The sequence below is a fragment of the Buceros rhinoceros genome, unplaced genomic scaffold (genome assembly GCF_000710305.1).
Source record: "Buceros rhinoceros silvestris isolate BGI_N320 unplaced genomic scaffold, ASM71030v1 scaffold14575, whole genome shotgun sequence".
NCBI lineage: Eukaryota > Metazoa > Chordata > Aves > Bucerotiformes > Bucerotidae > Buceros > Buceros rhinoceros.
In genome coordinates, this window is record NW_010411267.1 from 12,829 (window position 1) to 33,020 (window position 20,192).

General features: G+C 36.1%; 1 protein-coding gene across 1 annotated transcript in view; it reads right to left on the reverse strand.

Moving 5' to 3' along the window:
- Positions 1-372: 372 nt before the first annotated feature.
- The window catches only part of GK (glycerol kinase), a 26,821-nt gene continuing 7,001 nt past the window's right edge, over positions 373-20,192 (reverse strand). Inside the window, exons 9-20 of the mRNA XM_010135956.1 lie at positions 20,123-20,140; positions 19,118-19,153; positions 18,436-18,503; positions 16,913-16,955; positions 16,199-16,279; positions 14,202-14,280; positions 12,246-12,342; positions 11,212-11,296; positions 8,093-8,213; positions 6,170-6,313; positions 5,090-5,170; positions 373-503 (exon numbers count right to left, since the gene is read on the reverse strand). Of these exons, the coding sequence (XP_010134258.1) occupies positions 490-503; positions 5,090-5,170; positions 6,170-6,313; positions 8,093-8,213; positions 11,212-11,296; positions 12,246-12,342; positions 14,202-14,280; positions 16,199-16,279; positions 16,913-16,955; positions 18,436-18,503; positions 19,118-19,153; positions 20,123-20,140 (867 nt within the window). The 3' untranslated portion in view covers positions 373-489. The remainder of the gene's footprint in view (positions 504-5,089; positions 5,171-6,169; positions 6,314-8,092; positions 8,214-11,211; positions 11,297-12,245; positions 12,343-14,201; positions 14,281-16,198; positions 16,280-16,912; positions 16,956-18,435; positions 18,504-19,117; positions 19,154-20,122; positions 20,141-20,192) is intronic.

Sequence of the window (20,192 nt, forward strand, 5' to 3'; positions counted from 1 at the left end):
ACAATAAAACATCTTTGGCAGCCCACAGACGTATGAAAGGTAATTCACAGCAGCTGGAGGAATTGTAAGATGTTTACAAAGTTCTATAGAGCATCGTTAACTTTCTGCAGCGTGTTTTATAAAGTACTAAAACCCTAAAAAGGATAGCTAAACATCTGACAGTACCTCAGGAGTGGCAGGGTTTTGTCATACCAACTTTCTCAAACAAAGCTAGTGCCCATGAAATTTTAGAGTATGATGAGAGATAGTCCACGCAAAGGCCTCCAGTGCAGTTTGAATTCATGGGGAAGGGAGCAGAGTAACAAAGGGATGGAGACTTAAGTTTCAGTGTACCACTGAGAGGTTATTCAGGGACTGGCAACAGATGGATTTATGAATGGAATTAGTCACGCAAGTAGTATAATCACATTGGTGTTGGAATCTCTTCAGACAACAAAACAAAACAGAACAAAAAAATTCAGGTGCATCCAGAGAGTCCACTAAGTAGTCTCATTTACCGGAACCTTAAATAAGAAAGAACATACATTAGTAACATAGAATTTACTCTAAAACATTAATAATACTCTATAAAGAAGAATTCAGTGTAACCATCTTTTGTTTCCAATTAATGCAACTATAAATTAGATGTATCTTGTGACACCAGATAAACCAACACTTAAGTGTGTGGGATGTGCAGATAGTAGGAGGGACAAGACCACGCTATTAAGATGGGTAAATTTTTAACAAGTAAAAGAATTGAAGAAAGGTACTCTAAGCTTGCTTTTTCCTGAATATGAGCTCCGCTTTCAGAAATTTGGAAAATATAAGTGCAATCAACTTGCAGAACTGCAAAGTGGTCCCTCTATGTAAATTCGCATGCAATCTGACAGTAACTGTCATAAGACAAGAAACTAAAAATGAAAAACACAATTTAAAATAACAACCCAAAGGGTATTCAAGCAGGAAGAATACAGTATTACTACCAGCACAGACACCTTAATCTGTGAGAATAACGTCAAAGAACTTTATACTCCAGATGTCAAGTATGATCCCATATACAGCCAATCCTCATTTATATCTCACTTGAGGAGGTGCTAATTTAAGCATGCAAAGGCATTCATTTAAATTTGAGTCTAATAAAATGTAGTGTCACTTTCGGATAACTCCCAGCACCAAAAAAGTACAGCTACAGAGTAAGTTGCAATCTCTCAGATGTCCACATACAAGGGTAGTATGAAAAACAAAACAGAATCTTAGCATAAGGACACCAGACACTACACACAACTTCCTTTAATAGTGAAATAAAACAAAATGTTGGCCCTTTCTCCCCTGGGAGAGAAGAATGAAGATCATAAAATAAGGTACAAGTAACTGACCTGATTTTAATGAACTTAGGAAACAATATAATGAAATAAATACAGTATTGTTCTTCATATTCAGTCATCGGGTGTTGCATGAAAAGGCAGTTAGTTTAGCAGTGCCATAAATGGGGTTTTGCCATATTAATGTCCTCTATTCTGCCATGGCAGACTTTTCCTTTGCATTTCAGAAGTTATAAAACCACGGCCCTGCCCCACAGAGACACGCTCAACAACAGCACTGTTGCCATGCGAGATGTAACTGCTGTTTCAGCACATGAAGGATGAATTCAATCCTCTGTAGATTCAATCCTCAAACCTACTATACTGATGACTGCATTGGGGTTCCACTGTTTCAGTAAAAGATAAAATGTAAGAAATTAACTAACAGAGTTCCTGTATTGAATTAGACTGAAAATCCGGTCAGCTAGTTCTGGCTTTTTAAAGCAAAAGAATGTGTAGCAGAGTAAAGGGGAAGCAGGGGGAAGCAGCCCTGCTCCAATCAGCAACACAAATTCTGCATATCATGTTCTACCCTAACACACACCTGAGCAAAACTGCAACCTGTACGTAGCATCGCTGATGTTATTCCTTTTTAGACATCACGAGATTGAGTATGTTTTCCACTTGTGGGTCAGAAAGGCACTGACAAGCTTAGGGAAGGGAGAAAAAAACCCACCTTTTTTAAGAGTTCCAGTAGTGCAAGTTTAGATATTTATATGCAAGTTATTGATTAGTTGCTTTTTAAAAGCATTAAACCCAGAATTTAAGTTGCTTATCTGCCCACTTAACATTGATCTCCATATTTTTTTAGGTATTCTCCATGTAGAAAGGACCTTGGACTGGAATTAAGCTTTGGAATTAAGCTTTTCTTTGTTTAAAAACTCCAAACAAAACTTAGTTCAGCTTGTTAAAAATTTATCCACTTATTCACAACTGTTTTTATTTTATTCTTCATAATCAATATTGTTCTCATTCACAGATACATGCCAGAGTTAGTAAATCAATGTCAAAATACTGGTTCAGTTCAATTTTTGCCTAGCATTTGTTTAGTTTGATTTTAGTTCTCCTACAAGCTCAGACAGTCTCTTCCATGCAAGGAAAATTACAATTGAATAGTTAATTCAGGCTGAATCAGTGGACACAAAACACAAACACACCATGCTAGAGTCCTCAATTGTCTTTAACAATTCCCGCCCACCCCGCCAAAACCAAAAGAAAGAAAACTAAACTACCACCCCCAAAAAGCTTACTAAGCAGTAACAATGATTATACTGTAAAGTATTTTCTTTGGAATGAAATTATGAAACAACCAAAAAGAAAAAATGACATCGCCATATTAACTTCTTTTTCTTACCATAAGAATATCTTAAGGAAATGGCTTACTTCTGGCATAATTAACTAACACTGTCATCCATATTAAGAACTTTCTTTTAAAACAAAACATACATTAATAGCCTGATGATGCATCTTCATTGCATATGCACACAGTCCCTTTCCACGGTATTGCAGATAGGCCTTTTAGGGTCTCTTCTCTTTACACAAAAGTACAAAAAAGATTATTCTATAGATTCAGTAGATGAAGATTTCTAACCATACAGTAGTTCCAAGGGGAACAGAAAAATGAAAGGGGTGCACGAAGCCTTTCGTCAACAGAAGAGAAGTCTACACTTTATTGAAACAATTCCCTCAAAATAATTTTACACCTTATGAGAAAAGAAACACAGGATAAAGGATGGAACGTTATTCTAACCGCAGCGCACGCTGTCATGCAGGCAATGCAAAATTCTGCTAGGCTGCTCCCGTCTATACCCCTTTTATAAACTGTGCACAGTCTGCGTAGTTAGACAAAGGGAGGGGAGGGTTCAAGGTTTCATGTGCATCTGTGTCTAACAGCTATGGATTTCATGGCACATGAGGATGAATTTGAGGTGGCATTCACTTGGTTCCCATAGGTACCGTATGGCTAATTTACACCCTCAAACACACGTGTGCATGAATAACAGAAAGCATCAGTCACTTTGGCTAAAAATAAACAGATGGAATACAAACAACTCAACATGAAAACTAGAGTAGATAGCCTTTAAAAGTGATCTAGTTCGAAGAATAACTAACCTGAGATGTACTTTGCTCCGATTAACATTATCATGCTACTCATAATAAAAAACCCCAAAGGCAGACTACAGAAGATACTAGAGTCACCTGATGTCATCCAGGGTAGGGTGTTTCCAGTCAAGCAAAACAAAAGAGAATTATATATATAAATTGTAATATATGTGTTAAAAATCTTATGAACAGCAAAAAGTAACAAATGTACTGACATTTGCAGAAAAACTAAAAAAGATTATGCATAACCCCCACAGTAATTCAAAACAGGCTCTCAATACAAGAGTTCAAGCCCAAATCCCACTGTCAGCATTATCTAGGTTGAGCCCATTTCTAGTAATCTTCAACCATAAATACTCCTAGCAGACAGAAGGCAGTTTCAAAGCAAGAACTAAGGAAATGAACATTTCTGCTGCCAGTGTAAAACCAGATAATCACTGAGGGTAAGTTTTGATAAACATATCCCCTTTCATATGAGCTGAAGAACAAGATCCAGTTTTATTTTCTATCCTTCCAAAGGAAGAATTTTCTATCCTTCAAAAGGAAGTAAGGCACGTAAGTAAGATATGCATTGAGTCCTTGGAATTTTAGAAGACATAACAAAGAATTTAGATGTAAGGCTACTAAATCATAACAGACAATACTGAAAGGGAATCTTGTTACTCATGCCTATTTTCCTTCTGAATAGCCTTGACAGAATTGTTTGTATAACCATGGTGTTAAATAGAACACTTACGCCAACATATAGGATGGTAAAAGGAAAATTTTAGCTTTCAACAATAAAGCAACAGACCATGCAGCTTGAGGGCTGCAACTGTGGATTGTGGGGTAAGTTTACATTTTGAGGATTCTTTACTTAATACTTTTCATTCTAACAGTTTTTTCAACAAAAGGGAAACGAGATGAAGATAAAGCCCATAAACGATGGGTTGTAGGATGGTTCTGGACTAAAAACCTATCCTGAAATAGTGTAGAAATAAAAATTCAAATTATTGATTACAGATGACATAAAACCCCCCTATTTAATTCCAACCTGACAGATGAAAAGCCCCCTACTTCAAAAGAAAGATCTTGTTCAGTCTCTTAATAGTTTTTCAACATTCTCTGTGTGTGAACAATAGGTCTGTGCAATTCTTCACTTTATGATAACTTCTTTCTCTTAGCTTTCATGGTTCAAACAGATTTTGCTGTGGCTATCAATCCCTCCTTTCTCCACAGCAAATAATAAAGGTAACAATAAAGCAAGAAAAATCACAGGATGAAACTTTTCTCCTTTGCCATGTGAGGTTATAGTATAAGAATGTTTACAAAATCCCTGCGCTGTCTTTAGAATCTCCTCTTATAGGTAAGATTATTTTTCTTTTGTAAAACAATGCTGTTCTGCAAAATTTGCAAAATGTGCAGTTAGTCTTGATTTCAAGTCCTCTGTTTTTAGAGCCCTATAAGATGTTGCTTGTACCCTCCTTTCAAAAGGAAGATTTATCTATTTCCCTGCTTTGTTTCCACAGCAATTTAAAGTAATATTTTTTAAATCATTGGAATAGTCTGGAGATGGCATGAACAGAAAAGGTCACTAAACTCAGGATTAACTACCTAGGCTAACTGGCTAATTAATAATCCTTGACCTGCATTAATTTCTGATTTACCATTTGAAGAAGCTTCAGATACCTCCCAGCCCATAGATTTCATCACAGCTTTCTTCCACCTGGCATAGCGAAATTCACTTTCTGAAATGGAGAAATCAGCAAACGGAAAAGCCTCTCAATGCATATGAATACGACTGCAAGTATTTAAGAAGCAAACACTACAATACTAGCTTGCCACTCTTTTGCACAGTATAGTTTGTTTGCACAGAACAAGTATTATAAAATGCGGGTTTGAATACATAAAACCAAATCAAACCAAAACAACCTAGAACCCCACAGTTATGCACAGTAAGGAGAAATAAACCCAACAAATAATTTTCTGCATGTTCACCAATAAAAAGATTTACAAGTAGGACAAAATTAACCAATTGTTATTCATGTAGAAGCCCTTCAGTGTTGAAAATACCGCCTTGAAGGAGGGATTATAGCAGTAATTGTAATCAAAATGGTAAGACAAAATTTTGTGCCAAAAATTAAGACATAATTGAAAAGACAAAAATGCATTTGAATTGCATATGGATTAATTATGCCGAGCACATGCTTTCCATCACTAGAAGCACCTAAGAACCAATGAAAAAGGCAGTTAGCTAAAACCAATGATTAATACAGGCTTTTTAAAGCCAAAAGAAAAGTCTCCCCAAAATAGTCATTCTGTCCCTCTATATCTGTGAAAACTCACAAATCCACAGGAGCTTTAGGAGACATCTTTCTCAGAAAAAACCTTTCAAGATTTGTTTGATTTTACTTGTTATAAATCAAAATCTACTAACTGCAATGTCCAGTGCCAAGCTTCTTTCAAAAGGAAGGAAATAAAAAACTGTAACACACTCCCATTAATACGTTGTTTTAAACATTTTCCAATCTTACTAGTCAATAAATGGACAAAACAGCAAGTGAAATACACTTTTCTCTAAACCAGACACTCCAAAGCTGATCTTCAACACCTGTGAGAATATTCACCTATAGCTGTTTTTATATCAGTGTGTTAGTCTGCAACAAAGAAAAAAGCTGATTTGTTGGACATAAAATATTAAGTTCGTAACTTCTTATGAAAGGGTTATGAATATGAAAGGGTTTTACCCTCTGGGTTTATCTGCGGTTCAAATCGTTCACATGTCACTGCTGTCAAATCTCCAGGATTCAGACTCCAAATTCCAACTCCATCTGCAGCTCCTGCTGCCATTGCAGCTCCTAGAGCTGTTGTTTCAGGCATTGATGGCTTTACTGAAGTAAATCACAGAGAAGGCCATGAAGATTTTTAATGAAAGTCATCTTGATGATATCAGAATTAAAGATATATATGTGTATCTAGAATGATATATATTTTCTACAACTTCTACATGCTTCCTTTAAGTTTACCAACTGCAAACCTCATTTTATTGCCATTCACATGGTTATGAGGGGAACTTCACCTATGACTCATTCAAGTCTTTGAAATATATCAGATCACTCCTTCCTTCAAGACTGCATCATGCAATTGCCCATTTTCATATCAACAGCAGGGCTGCTGACCTCAAACATCAATTTCCTTAGAGCGTCCTGTTAATAAAACAATTTTTTTTGGTCTTCTCCCTCCCTCCTCAAAGCAGTGATCCCTGGCTAAGTTATCAGTCTTGTTCCCATGCTCTAGGAATTGTGTTATTATAAGCATTTACATTTAGAAAAGGCATCTTAAAAGAGACTACACACCTGTACTTCCTAGCTCATTTGCCTTCCACAGATGCTGTAGAAGACCATCCCACCCCTAAGATGTCAATGGTAAATTTTCTCCATTAACTCTAGAACTTCCTGCTTCTTCGCTTCAAACAGAGGATCCTTTGAATCTGATTTTATTGATCATATCCTCCTATCTGCTGACTATGTATCTGCAGTGATAGTATGAGCCTTGTGTATTATGTATTATTAAAGGCAAGCTATAATATCTTCCACTGAAGTGTCTTACATTTATGCATGAGACAACACAATGTTTTTCTAAATGGTTTTCTAGAAGCTGCATATTAGGCAAGATCACTACATTTATGAAGCAAATTATAAGTCTTCTGTACAGATGAAGATGCATAATATCCTGATGTTACTCAGTAACACCCTTCATCCTTAAGAATGCTAATGTATAGCTTACAATACTCAACCACTTGGTATCTGCTTACAAGTGTTAAAACATGTCTTCAGTAAAAGATGTACCCTTTTCACTGATGCTGAAATGCTCCACATTTCAAATGAGGCCTTTAAAAAGCTTTAGTGTATTGAAACACATCCTTCAAAAGCTAAAAAAACTGTTTATTATTCTAGGGGGCTTCTGTGAAAGTGGTGCTACTCAATCATTTAAAAAATGGCTGCATTGCTGTTGGATCAGAATAAAGGTATTGTAAACATTCATTTGTCTCAGACAGAACAACCCCATTTGGCTTTGTATTTCATATGTGAGCCAAGAAAACTGGTTGCAAGATTCTCACTTTTATTGTAATGTCTATTCCCTTCATTGCTGCTGTGAAAGGAAACAGAATGGACACTGTTTCGTGGGTCTTCTTTTACACCGTAAATGAAATCAAAGGTTTGGGCAAGCAAAGAGAACAAAAAACAAAAGGTATTTCCTGTTTGCTGAAATACAAGAGCAAAACACGAGCAGTGGAGATGCAAAGTTCTGATTTATCTCAGAGCAAGATTCTCAAGGCCAACATGTTGCAGGGGAGTGTTAATTTCACTGATTCTAAAACTGTTAGATGTTTAGAAATTGATACAACAACTTTATAAAGTTCAATATCACCATAGCGCTGAAATATTTCAATGCAAGAAATAAGTCAGTGATTCTCTATGAAAGTGAAACTCAAAACTTGATGCAAAATCTAAAATGTTTTTCTGAGAAAAAACCCCAACATTCTCAAGCAGTAGCAAAAGACCAGCAACAACAACAAAGCAAGACATCCAATTTGTCCTCATTAGCCCTTACAAACCAATGATGTTTTCAGCTTTAAAAAGAAAATAGCAGCTGTAATTTCATCTTACCTACTGGAATACAGAGAATGTCTGATTGGAGTTGCATGAGGATTTTGTTATTGGTCATTCCTCCATCTACTTGTAACTGACTTAGTGGTATCCCACAGTCCTTGTTCATGGCATCTAAAATCTTAAGTAATATATGTTATGATTCAATTGCAGAGAAATCAATTACACCCTCCTGAGTGTAAAACACTGATAATTCAGCATTTGCTGAAAGACTCTTCAGTAGATAATTCCTCTCCCCTATATATCAAAAGGGTAAAAGAGAGGTAGTGACAATATAGTTTTGTTTAATACACAGCAAATGCATTCTATTTATTACAGAAATCCTAGTGTACGAGATACTTGTCCTCTGATGCTCTACATCTACCCTATGTGGTATGCTTATATGGTGTGAGAAGAATAATTTTGAAGAAAGCTGATGAAGACTACAACATTTATCAAAGCTAACAAAGGAAGAAGTAATACTAAATAGAGTCCTTTAGTTGGTAACAGTTTGTTTACACAATTCCTGAAATTGGAGTCATTAAATGATTTGAAAAATTAAAATGTTTGAGCTGGCAATCTGGAATACACTTCACTAGGAACTGCTGAATGTTGAACTGTTTTGAAAAAAGCAGCCTCTTGAAATACGTTCAATTAATGTTGAAAATTGAGAATTTTACATTACACAAGATAGACTGCAAAAATAAAATGTTAGTGTAATCTTTTGTAAATATGTTTCCTTTTGGGCACAGTAGACAGATGAAAATAAATTTAAAGTGCTAAAAGTGTTTGGTAGGGATAATTAACTAAGACTAGAGTATTTAATTTCCCTCATACCTAGCAATATGCTTTTTAGAGGGTTTACTACAAACAACTATTAAATGCAGAATAGTGGGTTTGCTAGGGTTTTGTAAAAGCAGTCAATTAAATGTCTCATTTACATTCTTGAAGGTTAGTGCATAATTTTTGTTGACAAAGTTAGGCAGGAACTAGTGCAGAATGATTTTCTCTTTACCATTTTTCGATTTATTTGAACAAAAAAGAGGTGTGCTTTGTCAGCTGTAAATGACAAAGCAATATAGACCATAACACCCCCCCAAAAAAACCCCCTATAACTCATCCTGTGATGTTCTGTAGTTCACAAAGTATTCAATCCTTACTGGGAAAAGTCAACGTCTCTTTTTAAAAAAGAACAACAAAAAAGTAGATTTGTAAGGTAGTAAAAACTATACAGAGAGAGTTGTCTAGTAGATTCTACCAGTTCCCAGAAAGTAAGTCAGCAAGGTCCCTCACCAGAAAGTCTTTAAAGGAACTAACGAAATACTGCGGGATAAATAATGGTTTAAAATTAGAAGGTAAAAGGCCAGTTTTCATGGTGGCAGCATCTGCCCATGGGCCTGCACTGCTCAGTACATTAGGAACAACCTGGAAAAGAGGATTCACGGCACAGCAGCAAAGTTTGCTGGCAGTACTAAGCTCGTACTGCTCCCCACCACTTCCTTCACACTTTACATTTGTCTGTGCTGATTTCACCTGCCTTTTACGCCGTTCAGAACTGCAGCAGTGCCTCATAATCTCATCTTCACAGGCACGTACTGTTGGAGGCTCTGGCTTTGTGTACCACTGTGCAACAGCATGTTGGATCATACTATGCACTCAGTGGAGATCAAAAATATGAAAAGAATGCTAGAAATCAGGAAGGAATAAAGGAACAAAACAAATCATGACCATGCTGCTGCTATCTCTATTGCACTGAGGTTGGATGAAGAGCAAGGTACTCAAGTAGCTAAGTTTTGTCTAATGTGACAGCACTGTGCAGCTCTTAGAATTGAAAATTTGCTTGTTTTTCCATAATGCCTTCTGGAAGAAAATACAAGTGTCACCTGTCTGCACCTGGAAGGAGCTTTTAGGATAACAAGGAATATAGACTTAGAAGGACTGGATAGCACAACAAAACAAGCAAAAACTCCAATGAACATGAAATTTTAGGGTTTTCCTGAAGGATACAAAGACTTCATTTTTAACTGGGAATAAAACAAAAGATTCTGATAAGACAGAACTAAAAATGTATCTTTGAAAAATGTACATGTATTTTATCTGTGTCACTAGGATTTAACCTGTTCGTTTAAACATGTCCAGAGACCTGATCAGGCACTCCCGTCATTGCGTAAAAGCACACTGACTAAAGCATGAGGAAGTACTAGATCTGACCAGCCAGTTAACTTCACCCTCACTCAGTCTGAGAGCTTTACTCCTTTCTTTCTTTCTTTCTCCCAGCCATATTCCCCATCTCTCATTCTGACATTTGCTACGCTCCTCTGCGAGGCAGCTGAGGTTGTTAATCCAGCCAAAAAACAGTGCATCAAAAAGAGGGATAATTTCCTGCTGGAAAGTTCATTGAGCTGTCACATGAGAGGGAATGGATGGGAGGAGAGATAAGGGAATAGAGGAGCAAACAACAAAAAAAACCCAAACAAACTAGACTATCAGTTCAGTTCCCTGTAACTTTACCCTGACTTCTAGTCCCAGAACCATAAATATATTCTACCTCCAAGCTGCTTCATGACTTTATGAGGACTCAGAGGCTGTTAGCATAGCTTCAAAAGCTAGGTGAAATTTCTGTCTGTTTTTTCCCTCAGGTACTTTTTACTCTACTCTATGTGACTACAGAAACAGCAAGCTGCTTTCCTCCACTCACACGGTTCTAGCTGGGTGCTACTTTAAACTCAGTTTTATTCTTGTGTTCCAGAAGCAACACAATCCATCTCTGTCACAAAAGACAACAGAAAATGTAGTCCTTACACTCCCGCATCTTTTAGTTGTGGCACTGGCCTTGTCATTTTAATGTTTTTGTGTTCTGCCTCTCAAAATATACACAAAAGATGTTCACCTTATTTCAAGTGCTGATAAAGAGCTGCCACGTCAATATAATGTACTGTCTAGACACATCATTGTACCTGAGCCCACAGGAACAATTTTTCAACATTAGCACCACATAAGGAGAAGAATATATTCCCAGTACAATATAAAGCATATAATTGACATTCAGTAAATCTTTTCAATCCTCTCTCTTCCTGAAGAGCTACAGTCCCTGATATCATACTAATTTACAATGAATTTAGGACCCAATCTGCCTTTACCTCTCGTGTTTGAAAGCAGACCGCTTCTAGTGCAGCAAAGGCGATGTGGTTTTTATTTGTAAACTGAGTAAGGCCACAGATAATACTGTTGAAGAGGAAAAAAACCCAAACAGTTAGAACATACTTCTTTACCATTCATACACTAACTTCAGACCAAGGCCCTGTAATTTAAAGCTCATTCAGTTCCATTGTATGAGCACTGCTTTTTAATGTTAGAAAGCTTTTAAATCTAAACCATCTCATGCCTGTTTTCCTGACAAATATGCTTTCAGTGTCCATCAATACAATTGCCATAAATTAAAATTTTATTGCCAATCTGCCTGCAGATGGATGCATATTCACCCATACACACAAACACACACGAATTCCTTTAAGAAAAGGAAATGCACGATTTAGGCCAATTTTTCTTTAAAAATTAGTATCATCTATCACTAAAAACTTAGTAAGTTCTCTAGTGCTTTCAGTTCTTAAGGAAAAGCCCAGCTGGATCAGTGCTCTGCTCTAAATGTTAAAACTGTTTTCAGATTTGTTCTGATCATTAGTTACTCCTGCACCTTCAAAGACAGTTTTTGGATATGGAAATTATGCTACATCTAACCATGAGTAAGCTGAGTTCTGTCGAAGTACTCTGAACTGCAGAGATGAAAATCTTCTCAGAACCAGAAATGTGTGAAGAAACAAAGCTGGCCCTGTTAGTAGCCAGAATGATAAAACTATCTTGTACTGCCCTCTGAAACACACAACCCAGCTCAAATATTTTCCCTGCCTCCAGCCCATTTTTTTTGAGGGGGTAGGGATAGAAGGGTGAGTAGCTGAACTAGCTAATCCTTCTTTTTCTTCCAGTAGCAATTGTTGTTCTGAACAGATTAAATACAAAAAGAGAAACAGTAGTTGCTTGAATATATCACAGAATGATGTATCCAAACACAAAAAAAGAACAAAAAGAACAATTTCACATACCTGGAAGGACTAGTGATAGTATTTGTAAGATCATTAAATCTCCCTGCAAATGCAGCGTTTAGTCAGATACTTACCCCCTCGCACTGGGTTCCCAGTATGGTGCATACAGTCCTGAAAAAGCTGGCACAAAGTAGCAGCCGTAAGAAGTCCCCGCTTCCGCAGCCAGTTTTTCTAATGCACACACGCAAATAGTCTTTACTTAGTTTTTCACAACTGTGAAACACTTAAATATGACATTTAAAGGTGTTATTATTTAAATAGGGAAAATATTAAGAATATGTTAGGTAGCTACAAAAATTTAATCAAGCCAGATAGAATTAGAAACTACAACTAACTCTGGCACTCTGCTTCTCATTAACGAGTTGTCCATTCACAACAACATGACTATGGGGCAACAATATGAATAGGAAGTTGTGGAAAATGTAAAATGAAAAAACAAAAACCAAACCTAAATTTGTATTCTAACAGATTCTGTGACATTTTCAAAGGGTATCTTTGGGTAAAGAATGCCACCTTCAAAGAAGTCCAACAGGTCACACTTTCGTTTAAGCCAAGGCAAGCAAGTGAAAACGGGTCAAGACCAAGAACTAAATTCCCATTACTTTCAAATGGATTTAGAGTTCTGTAGTCTCACCTTACACAGACAATCACAAGGCCAGCTACAAGGAAATCTGAAGCTTCCTAGTATCTGAGTAATAACCTTGGATATCTGAACTCCCCAATATTAACATATTTGTAATTCTTATAATTATATTGAAACACCTAAAACTGTAAAGGAAGTCATGCTAATATGCAGTTCCTTCCTATGACAAGAAAGTGGTTTTTCTGCTTTTGTAAATTTCTTCTGTTTGCATTGATGAGAGAAGCATGGCAGCAGAGAAAAGGAGCAGGAAATCTTATTCAAAAATACCATTTTAAAATGGTATTTTAAAATGGTATTTTAAAATGGTATTTTCATATAGACTCCACTTCCTTACAAAAGGAGTGAAGGGAGAATATGTTCAGGGAAACAGGAAGAGGCGAACAGGAAGAGAGTCCCACATGACTTTAACAACACTGACAGGATTAAAGTTCTTGAAACTCAAACCTTCCCAAAGGTCTGGTCAAACTTGTGAAGCCAATAGGTACTGTAGTGTTTCAACAATTCATGTGACAGTACTTTACATTCTTCTGTTTGATCTGCACAGCTTTCTTACAGAGAAACAGACTGATGTTTTAAGGGTTTGCTTAATCTTTGAAGTTTCACATAAAACTAAATTATAAATTTTTCCACCTTTGAATAAGATATCAAATCATTAGAAATACACAATGAATTGGTTTTTAATTCTTAAATCTCATTAAATCAGTCACTTCCAAACTGTTACACTGGAATGCTTCTGACATTTTTCTCCTTTTTCAAAGTTTGATATATTCCTGGTTTCTTATAAAATGTCACACAACAGCTTGTTTCAGTTCAGCTCAAACAGAAAATATCAGCTACCCAAATGCTCAAGGATAACTGAATTCATAGCCAAAACAGATTACTATCCTCCACGAGTCCTTTAGGCAGCTTCGCAAACTGAGGTCCCTAACTCAATGGATATGAAGCCTTCCACATAAATCGTCGCATATGTAGGGCCTCAGGTTCTCATGGTGATGACAGGAATAAATATGTAGGTTTAGGATCAAATACGATCTGGCTTTTTTAACAGAGACTTAAATACTCTTGGCTCTGGGAAATTCAATATTGTAGGAAACGAGGAAACACAGTGTAAGTATAGTATCTTCCTGAATATCTGCTTACTAGGGAAACTACTAAAAAGTACAGACTGCAACAGAAAAAAAGCTGACAATTGATTTCAAAGGTTGTATTGCTGTACCAATAAACAGTGATTTCATGGATTCAAAACAAGTTGCTAAAACACCACAAAATATATGTGTCTTCCAGCTTTTCTCTACATGCATATTTTGAATATTCAACATTAGAGACGATAAGATATTGGAAAAGAAAATTTTAAAAAAATGAACAGCTCCAAATTGTGAATACTCACCAACATCCTGTGAAGTCTTAACAATACCTAGATTGTCCCTCAGCCAACGAACAACAGCACCAGCTATTGCAACAGATCCCTGAAGGAAACAAAATTACGTTAGGAGACAACAACAGGTAGTCTGAAGTTCCTTTTCACAAGAGTGGAGCGGAGGTGTAGCTCTGGTCTCCAGTTGCAGGTTTACAGTCACAGTATAAAGCACTCCCAAAAATGCTCACAACCAAACCACAAGTTTCTTAGTAGCTGGAGTCTGCCATGTAAAAATGGCAGCCTGTTTAGACAGGCTCCATGGAGAAAAGGTGCATATTGCATGATTTTTTTCCATGGGAGGGAGTTACCATAACATTTCCTAAGCAGTTTTCCGTCTCTCTAATTTAGGTCTTCTTCTGAATATACAGTTATGAGGTCAGTAGCTTCAGCCTTCTTTTTCTGACAAGGTAAGATTTTTACGCTTTGATTTTAAAAAACAAGACTGATTATGCCTAGAGTCTAAATACAACAGAAAATTTAGGCACTTGCCTTTGCCAGCAAAATTGCTGTGTTCCTCAGCAAAGGGCCATGAATGCTCCATCATATCATAGATGAATGTCATGGCTCCCATCTCATTCCAAAGTTCAAATGGATTTCTCTACAGTCAGTCTAGACAGTCTCAAGTCTACTAGACTAAGTTTCAAGTAAAATGGGAGCAGCATTATATTTTTATTCAAAGCCATTGCTAGAAGGAGCAGGGGAGTTTTCTAACCAGCTTACAGTTACAACATATATGTTTGATTAAAGGAAAAAGCTGAATCCACATTTTTTTTCATCTCTGGGAAGTATCTTAACCAGGAGATTACAGATGATTCTAGCGTGGATACAGGAGAAAAGACACTTAGTATCTTCTGTTGAAGCCATTTCTTCAGACAATATCATTAAAGACTTAGAGATGAGGAAGAGGCAAAGTACACATGCACGTTTCAGCAATACAAATCACTCAAGAGAGTTCCCGTTCTTTCTGTGCTTTCAGAACACGGGTTAAAAATAAAACAAACCTCTCACACACCTGCATAAAAAGAAAACCCCAAAGTCTGTCAGAGCATGGTAAATGCAAGATGAACTTTCCTTAGGGAAGAAAAAGGAAATGAACATAGCCTCCCACAGCCTAGTAAAGTACTGTAAGCCACAATCTATTCTCTCAGTGAAGAAAGTCTTGTGTTGTCTTTGTTTCACATGGAAAACACAGGCTTTCCTCAAAGCTCAATAGCCACAGAGAATTCAGGATGTGTGTTTTGAGAATAACTATTAGATCAAGCCCACTAAGGAACAGAATGAAAGAATAACTACTGTTATTCCTGACAAAGTGTTACTGCCAAATAGGTGCTCAGCTGATCTGTGCTTCAGAGGCAACGCTTCAGAACAGTGAACCTTGAAGTTAAAGTAAAAATCAAATTTTCTACAGAATTTGGATGCCCTCAGAGTTGTGTGGAAAACTGAGGAACTAAATTCTGGAAGTAAACACCTAAGTCTTAACAGGTAAAAAACCCTCAGTTGTTAGAGGATTCTTGTCCCAGGAATTTGATTCACATTTTTAAAAGTTAGAAGTAAAATCCATCAGAATGAAATAAAAAACATGACTTTTCTTATGAGAGGATAACTGAAGCACTAGTAATTTTTTTCACTTTTTTAAACCAAATTTTTGTATATTTTTTAAATTTTATTTATCTATAACATTTATTAAAGATTTGAAAGGCTGTGTAACAGAAAAAGTATTTTAGCCATCATGCCCTGAAAATATAAATGATGCAATGTAGAAATATTTTTATGAGATTACGTGATACAGATTGGAGATAGGGATAGGGATAGGGATAACCAAAACCACACACAAGCCTTGAGGCACACAAGCTGTAATACAAAGCTACTTTGATTTCCATGCAACTAAAGGTAACGAAAGGACATTAGAAAACAGAAGTAAACAAGAACACGTGTCACTACAAAAAAGAAGAAATTGCTGGACTTACCTCTAGCGCATAATAAACAGGTTTGTCTCTGCCCAGTTTGTAAGCTATTGTTGTTAGAAGGCCATGCTCAGAAAACACAGACTAAATGGGGAAAGGGAAAAGAAAAGGTAAAGCATGAACAGAGGCAGAAAATATTTAAATAAAAATAATCAAATTATAATAAAGAGACAAAGCCTTCAGTGGAAAAAAAAAGAAATATGGAAAGTTTAAACAAAGTAAATTATCAGTCATTCTAAATTAACAACTAAGAACCCTCAGATCTCTGGTGTTAATTCTTGTTTCCACAAGCTGCTGATCTTTCCAGTCTCCTAACAGCACAGAATTGGAGGTCTTTAGACGGAGATGTGAATGAGAACAAAGCGAAAGCTTTGCAATATTTATTCAGTGACATCTACAAAACAATGGGAGAAAATGAAAGGAAGAAATGAAATAGCCAAGACAAGGAGAAAAGCATGTGGTTAAGTAACACAACACTCAGAAGTTGTCAGTGAGGGTAAGAAACGTACAAGGGAAGCACAAGAAACTTGCTACAAAAAGTTCTCTTTGGAAAATTAAGGGGACTAGGAAGTGGAGTCTTACTGAAACAACTTGAATAAATTATTACTTCCTATTCTTTCAGATGTCAGTATGCGCTTTTCCTTACCTTTAGTAATATATAGTTGTACTTGGATTGTAAAAAAAAAAAAAAGTGAACAACTTAAAAATGCAACTGACCTTCTGACCTGTATTGTACAGCAAGAAACACCCTGTTCCATACCTAGCATGAAAGCAAAGGAAAGTTAAAACCAGGATGCTTAAAGGATAACTTGTCACTACATAAATCCATGACTCCCTTGTGGAGAATCAAGACACCACTTTTTGCTCCTTGAAGGCATCAACTGATAATAAAATCATCCTCAAAAAGCTGATTTAAATGCAGCCTGCAGCTGAAAAACCTAACCCCACACTTCTCTGGCTATTTCTTGCATAACACTTGAACAAGGACCAGCTATGGCTGAAAATAAAGTGTGAATTCCTCTTTGGTGAGAGTGTTTACCTACTTCAATTAAGCTGATTATGAAAGCTACTTTATAAAATAAATATTTCACAATATTAAATTCAAGCTTTTAAAGGGGAAAATTTAAGAAACTTTGTTTCTGTCACAAAGAAGGTTTTCTAGTTCAAAAGTTACTAAAAATGGCATGTTTCTCATTTGAAGACCACATCACTTATACGTGTGCATACATACACACAGAAGGACACAGTTTAATAAAAGGAATACAAATTCCTTATAACTTATTCTAAGAAACTGTGAGTTCCCTAATACTCTGAAAATTAATAGCTTAAAATAGTACTGAGGCCTTAGTTATATAAGGGCAAGGCAATAACTAAAAGAGGTTAAAAAAAAAATCTCTCTTACCTTTTGTTTTTTTTCAGAAGGTCTCTTGTGTTATAAAGTATTCCTTATAAAATTACTTTGTGACATTATTACTTAGAACCATGTTTGTTTTACTAAAATACAAGGCCATTAACCATTACATTTGTGTATAAATAAAAAAAGATTAAACGTAGGTTAATTAGCAGCAAGTATAGATTAATGTGTAATTAAATCTGTGAAAGACCGATAGTGTGTATGTACCTACACGCTCAGTTAAGCACACAGTTGTAAATGGAACAGTAAGTCATTTAAGCAGAGAGCTTTTTCTCAAATGGATGTTTATTACACCAGTTGCCTGATTTAACATTGATTTAGCTTTTTTAAACAAGGGACTCTAAGAGGCTAAGAAATCGAAAAAAACCTCCACACTGAGCTAGACACAGAAGCAAAACTAAGCACTGCAACGGAAACAAATCTTTCCCATCTAGCAGTGCTTGTGGGTTTCTGTCATTCAAGCCTACGCAATTAACTCACATGGCCTGTATTTGTTTAAGTAAGTCACAATTTAAATGATACTGCAACTGTTTTAATTTGATTTTAACTGTTTTGGAGGATTTTAAAATGAAAAACCTCCTCTCACACAGTTATATTTCCTCACAGTGACTTTGTTCCAAAATACACCTCACAAACCATGTGACTTTAATATCTTAACTATTTTATATAAAAGTCAGGACACTGTTTACTTTGTATGTGAACAGTCAAAAGGTAGAGCTGCAGTTACAAGGTAACTACACAATGACTTGACAGTTAGCTTGAAAGAGAACACCACACTAAATTCAAAACAGAACAGTGTGTTTATCTTCTAACTTCCATAACTTACGTATTTTTTGCCTGCCCATCTTGAAAACACATTTGCCCAACAAGAGCAGCAGACTGGTCACCCAAGCACTGAAAAGAGATATTTTTAAGCAAATGTCTGAACATGAATCACATTCATGAATAAGGAATGTGAATATATATTTAACTACAACTCCAATCTGTTAGGAGCACACAGGTCATTTAAAGTGAGGGAAAATCTATAGAGACAACCTGCTTTTTAATACTCTTCCCTTTGTAAGAATTACCAATGAAAGGTGTCATGCTACTTATGGTGAACAATTTAAAGAAATAAAAATTAAAATTTACTATCTTTCTGTGTTTTGTATTGGAAAAAGCTGAATCTGCCAAACATTTCTGGATTATACATATACTGAAGTCCTTCTATATATAAAGCAGAGATTGCTTCCATTTTGTAATGTTACTCACTTACTTAGAGATCCAAAGTTTCCAACAGCACTACACATATGCATTAAAGCTGTCAGCTGCATTTCCACAGCCGGACCTTAACTTAATGATGAGGAATCCAATCAATTAATAATTCAAATTCAAAAGTTTACTTCATGTTTAACATGTTTAACAACTTAATTTCTAGCAGGATTCACTCATCTTAAAGCTTTTTCCAATGAAGATACATTCATACAGTATCAGGTTCTCATCAGAATCTGAGTTGAAGTAGGACTTACCCCAGAAATTGGCACACCTGTCAAAGCTCCAGATTTCTGATTCACAACAAGGAAAAGAAATGTTCCAAATTAGCTTTCCATGACTACATTTTAAGGCAATGAAAAAGAAGCTAAACTTGTAATGTTCAAAGGAAAACAAAGGGTCACATAAGCAACGTGGGTCAGTTCAGGCATAGACTAAACTTCAGTTTAATGCAGCTCATGCCTAAAACACTAAAAAATAGAGCAGGAGATTTACAGTATACTTTATGTCATCTGAGCAGTTCTTAACATAATTTTTTTAAAATCATATAGTGCAGAAAATTAGGTTCAGTGTAACCTGTGCAATCAGTGTCACGCATAAAATGCAAAAGTGCAAAATGGTAAAGTGATTAGGGAAAAAGTGATTGTGATGACACGCTAAGAGAGATGCCTCATTTTAAGTCTCATAGAATTTCTTTCAAATGCTACCATGTCGCATTCTTGCAATAGGTATCATAAGAAATTTATATCCTGACGAGGATTTTACTTCTTTCTATAAATTGTTTCTCTGTGCAATGACGAAAATGCATTTTCAGTGAAGCCATGCAAGTGCATTTCCCATCTGACTCTTTTTCTTTAATTCTCGTTTTAATTAACTGGATTTAAGGTGATTGAGTTTATAAATGCACTAAAAACCCCTGCATGAATGTGATGTTTCACTACAAGAGAATGAGTATTTGTAGACAGAACGGCCGGCTTTTCTAATTTATAAAATGAGAAGACAACATTTATTAGCCAATAGCTGGGGTTTTTTACTCCACTATAAAAACAAATATTAAACAGCCTGCAAATCAGGGCAAATGCCTATTTTAGAGGCAACTTTGGCATGAACACTAATTCTGGTACCTCAAATTTAGAAATTCCCACCAAATTTATTGGTCTAGAAAGTGTGCTTTTACTAATCCTTAAATCAATGGAAATGCACAGCGTCTGAACAGAATGGGTAAGATATAGGTGGTCAGCCTAATGGAAGCCTCTACTCACCAGGCTAGGACAGATTTTCTACAGTCAGCAAAAGGAAGAAAATGAAAAAAAAATGGAAGGAAAGGGAAAG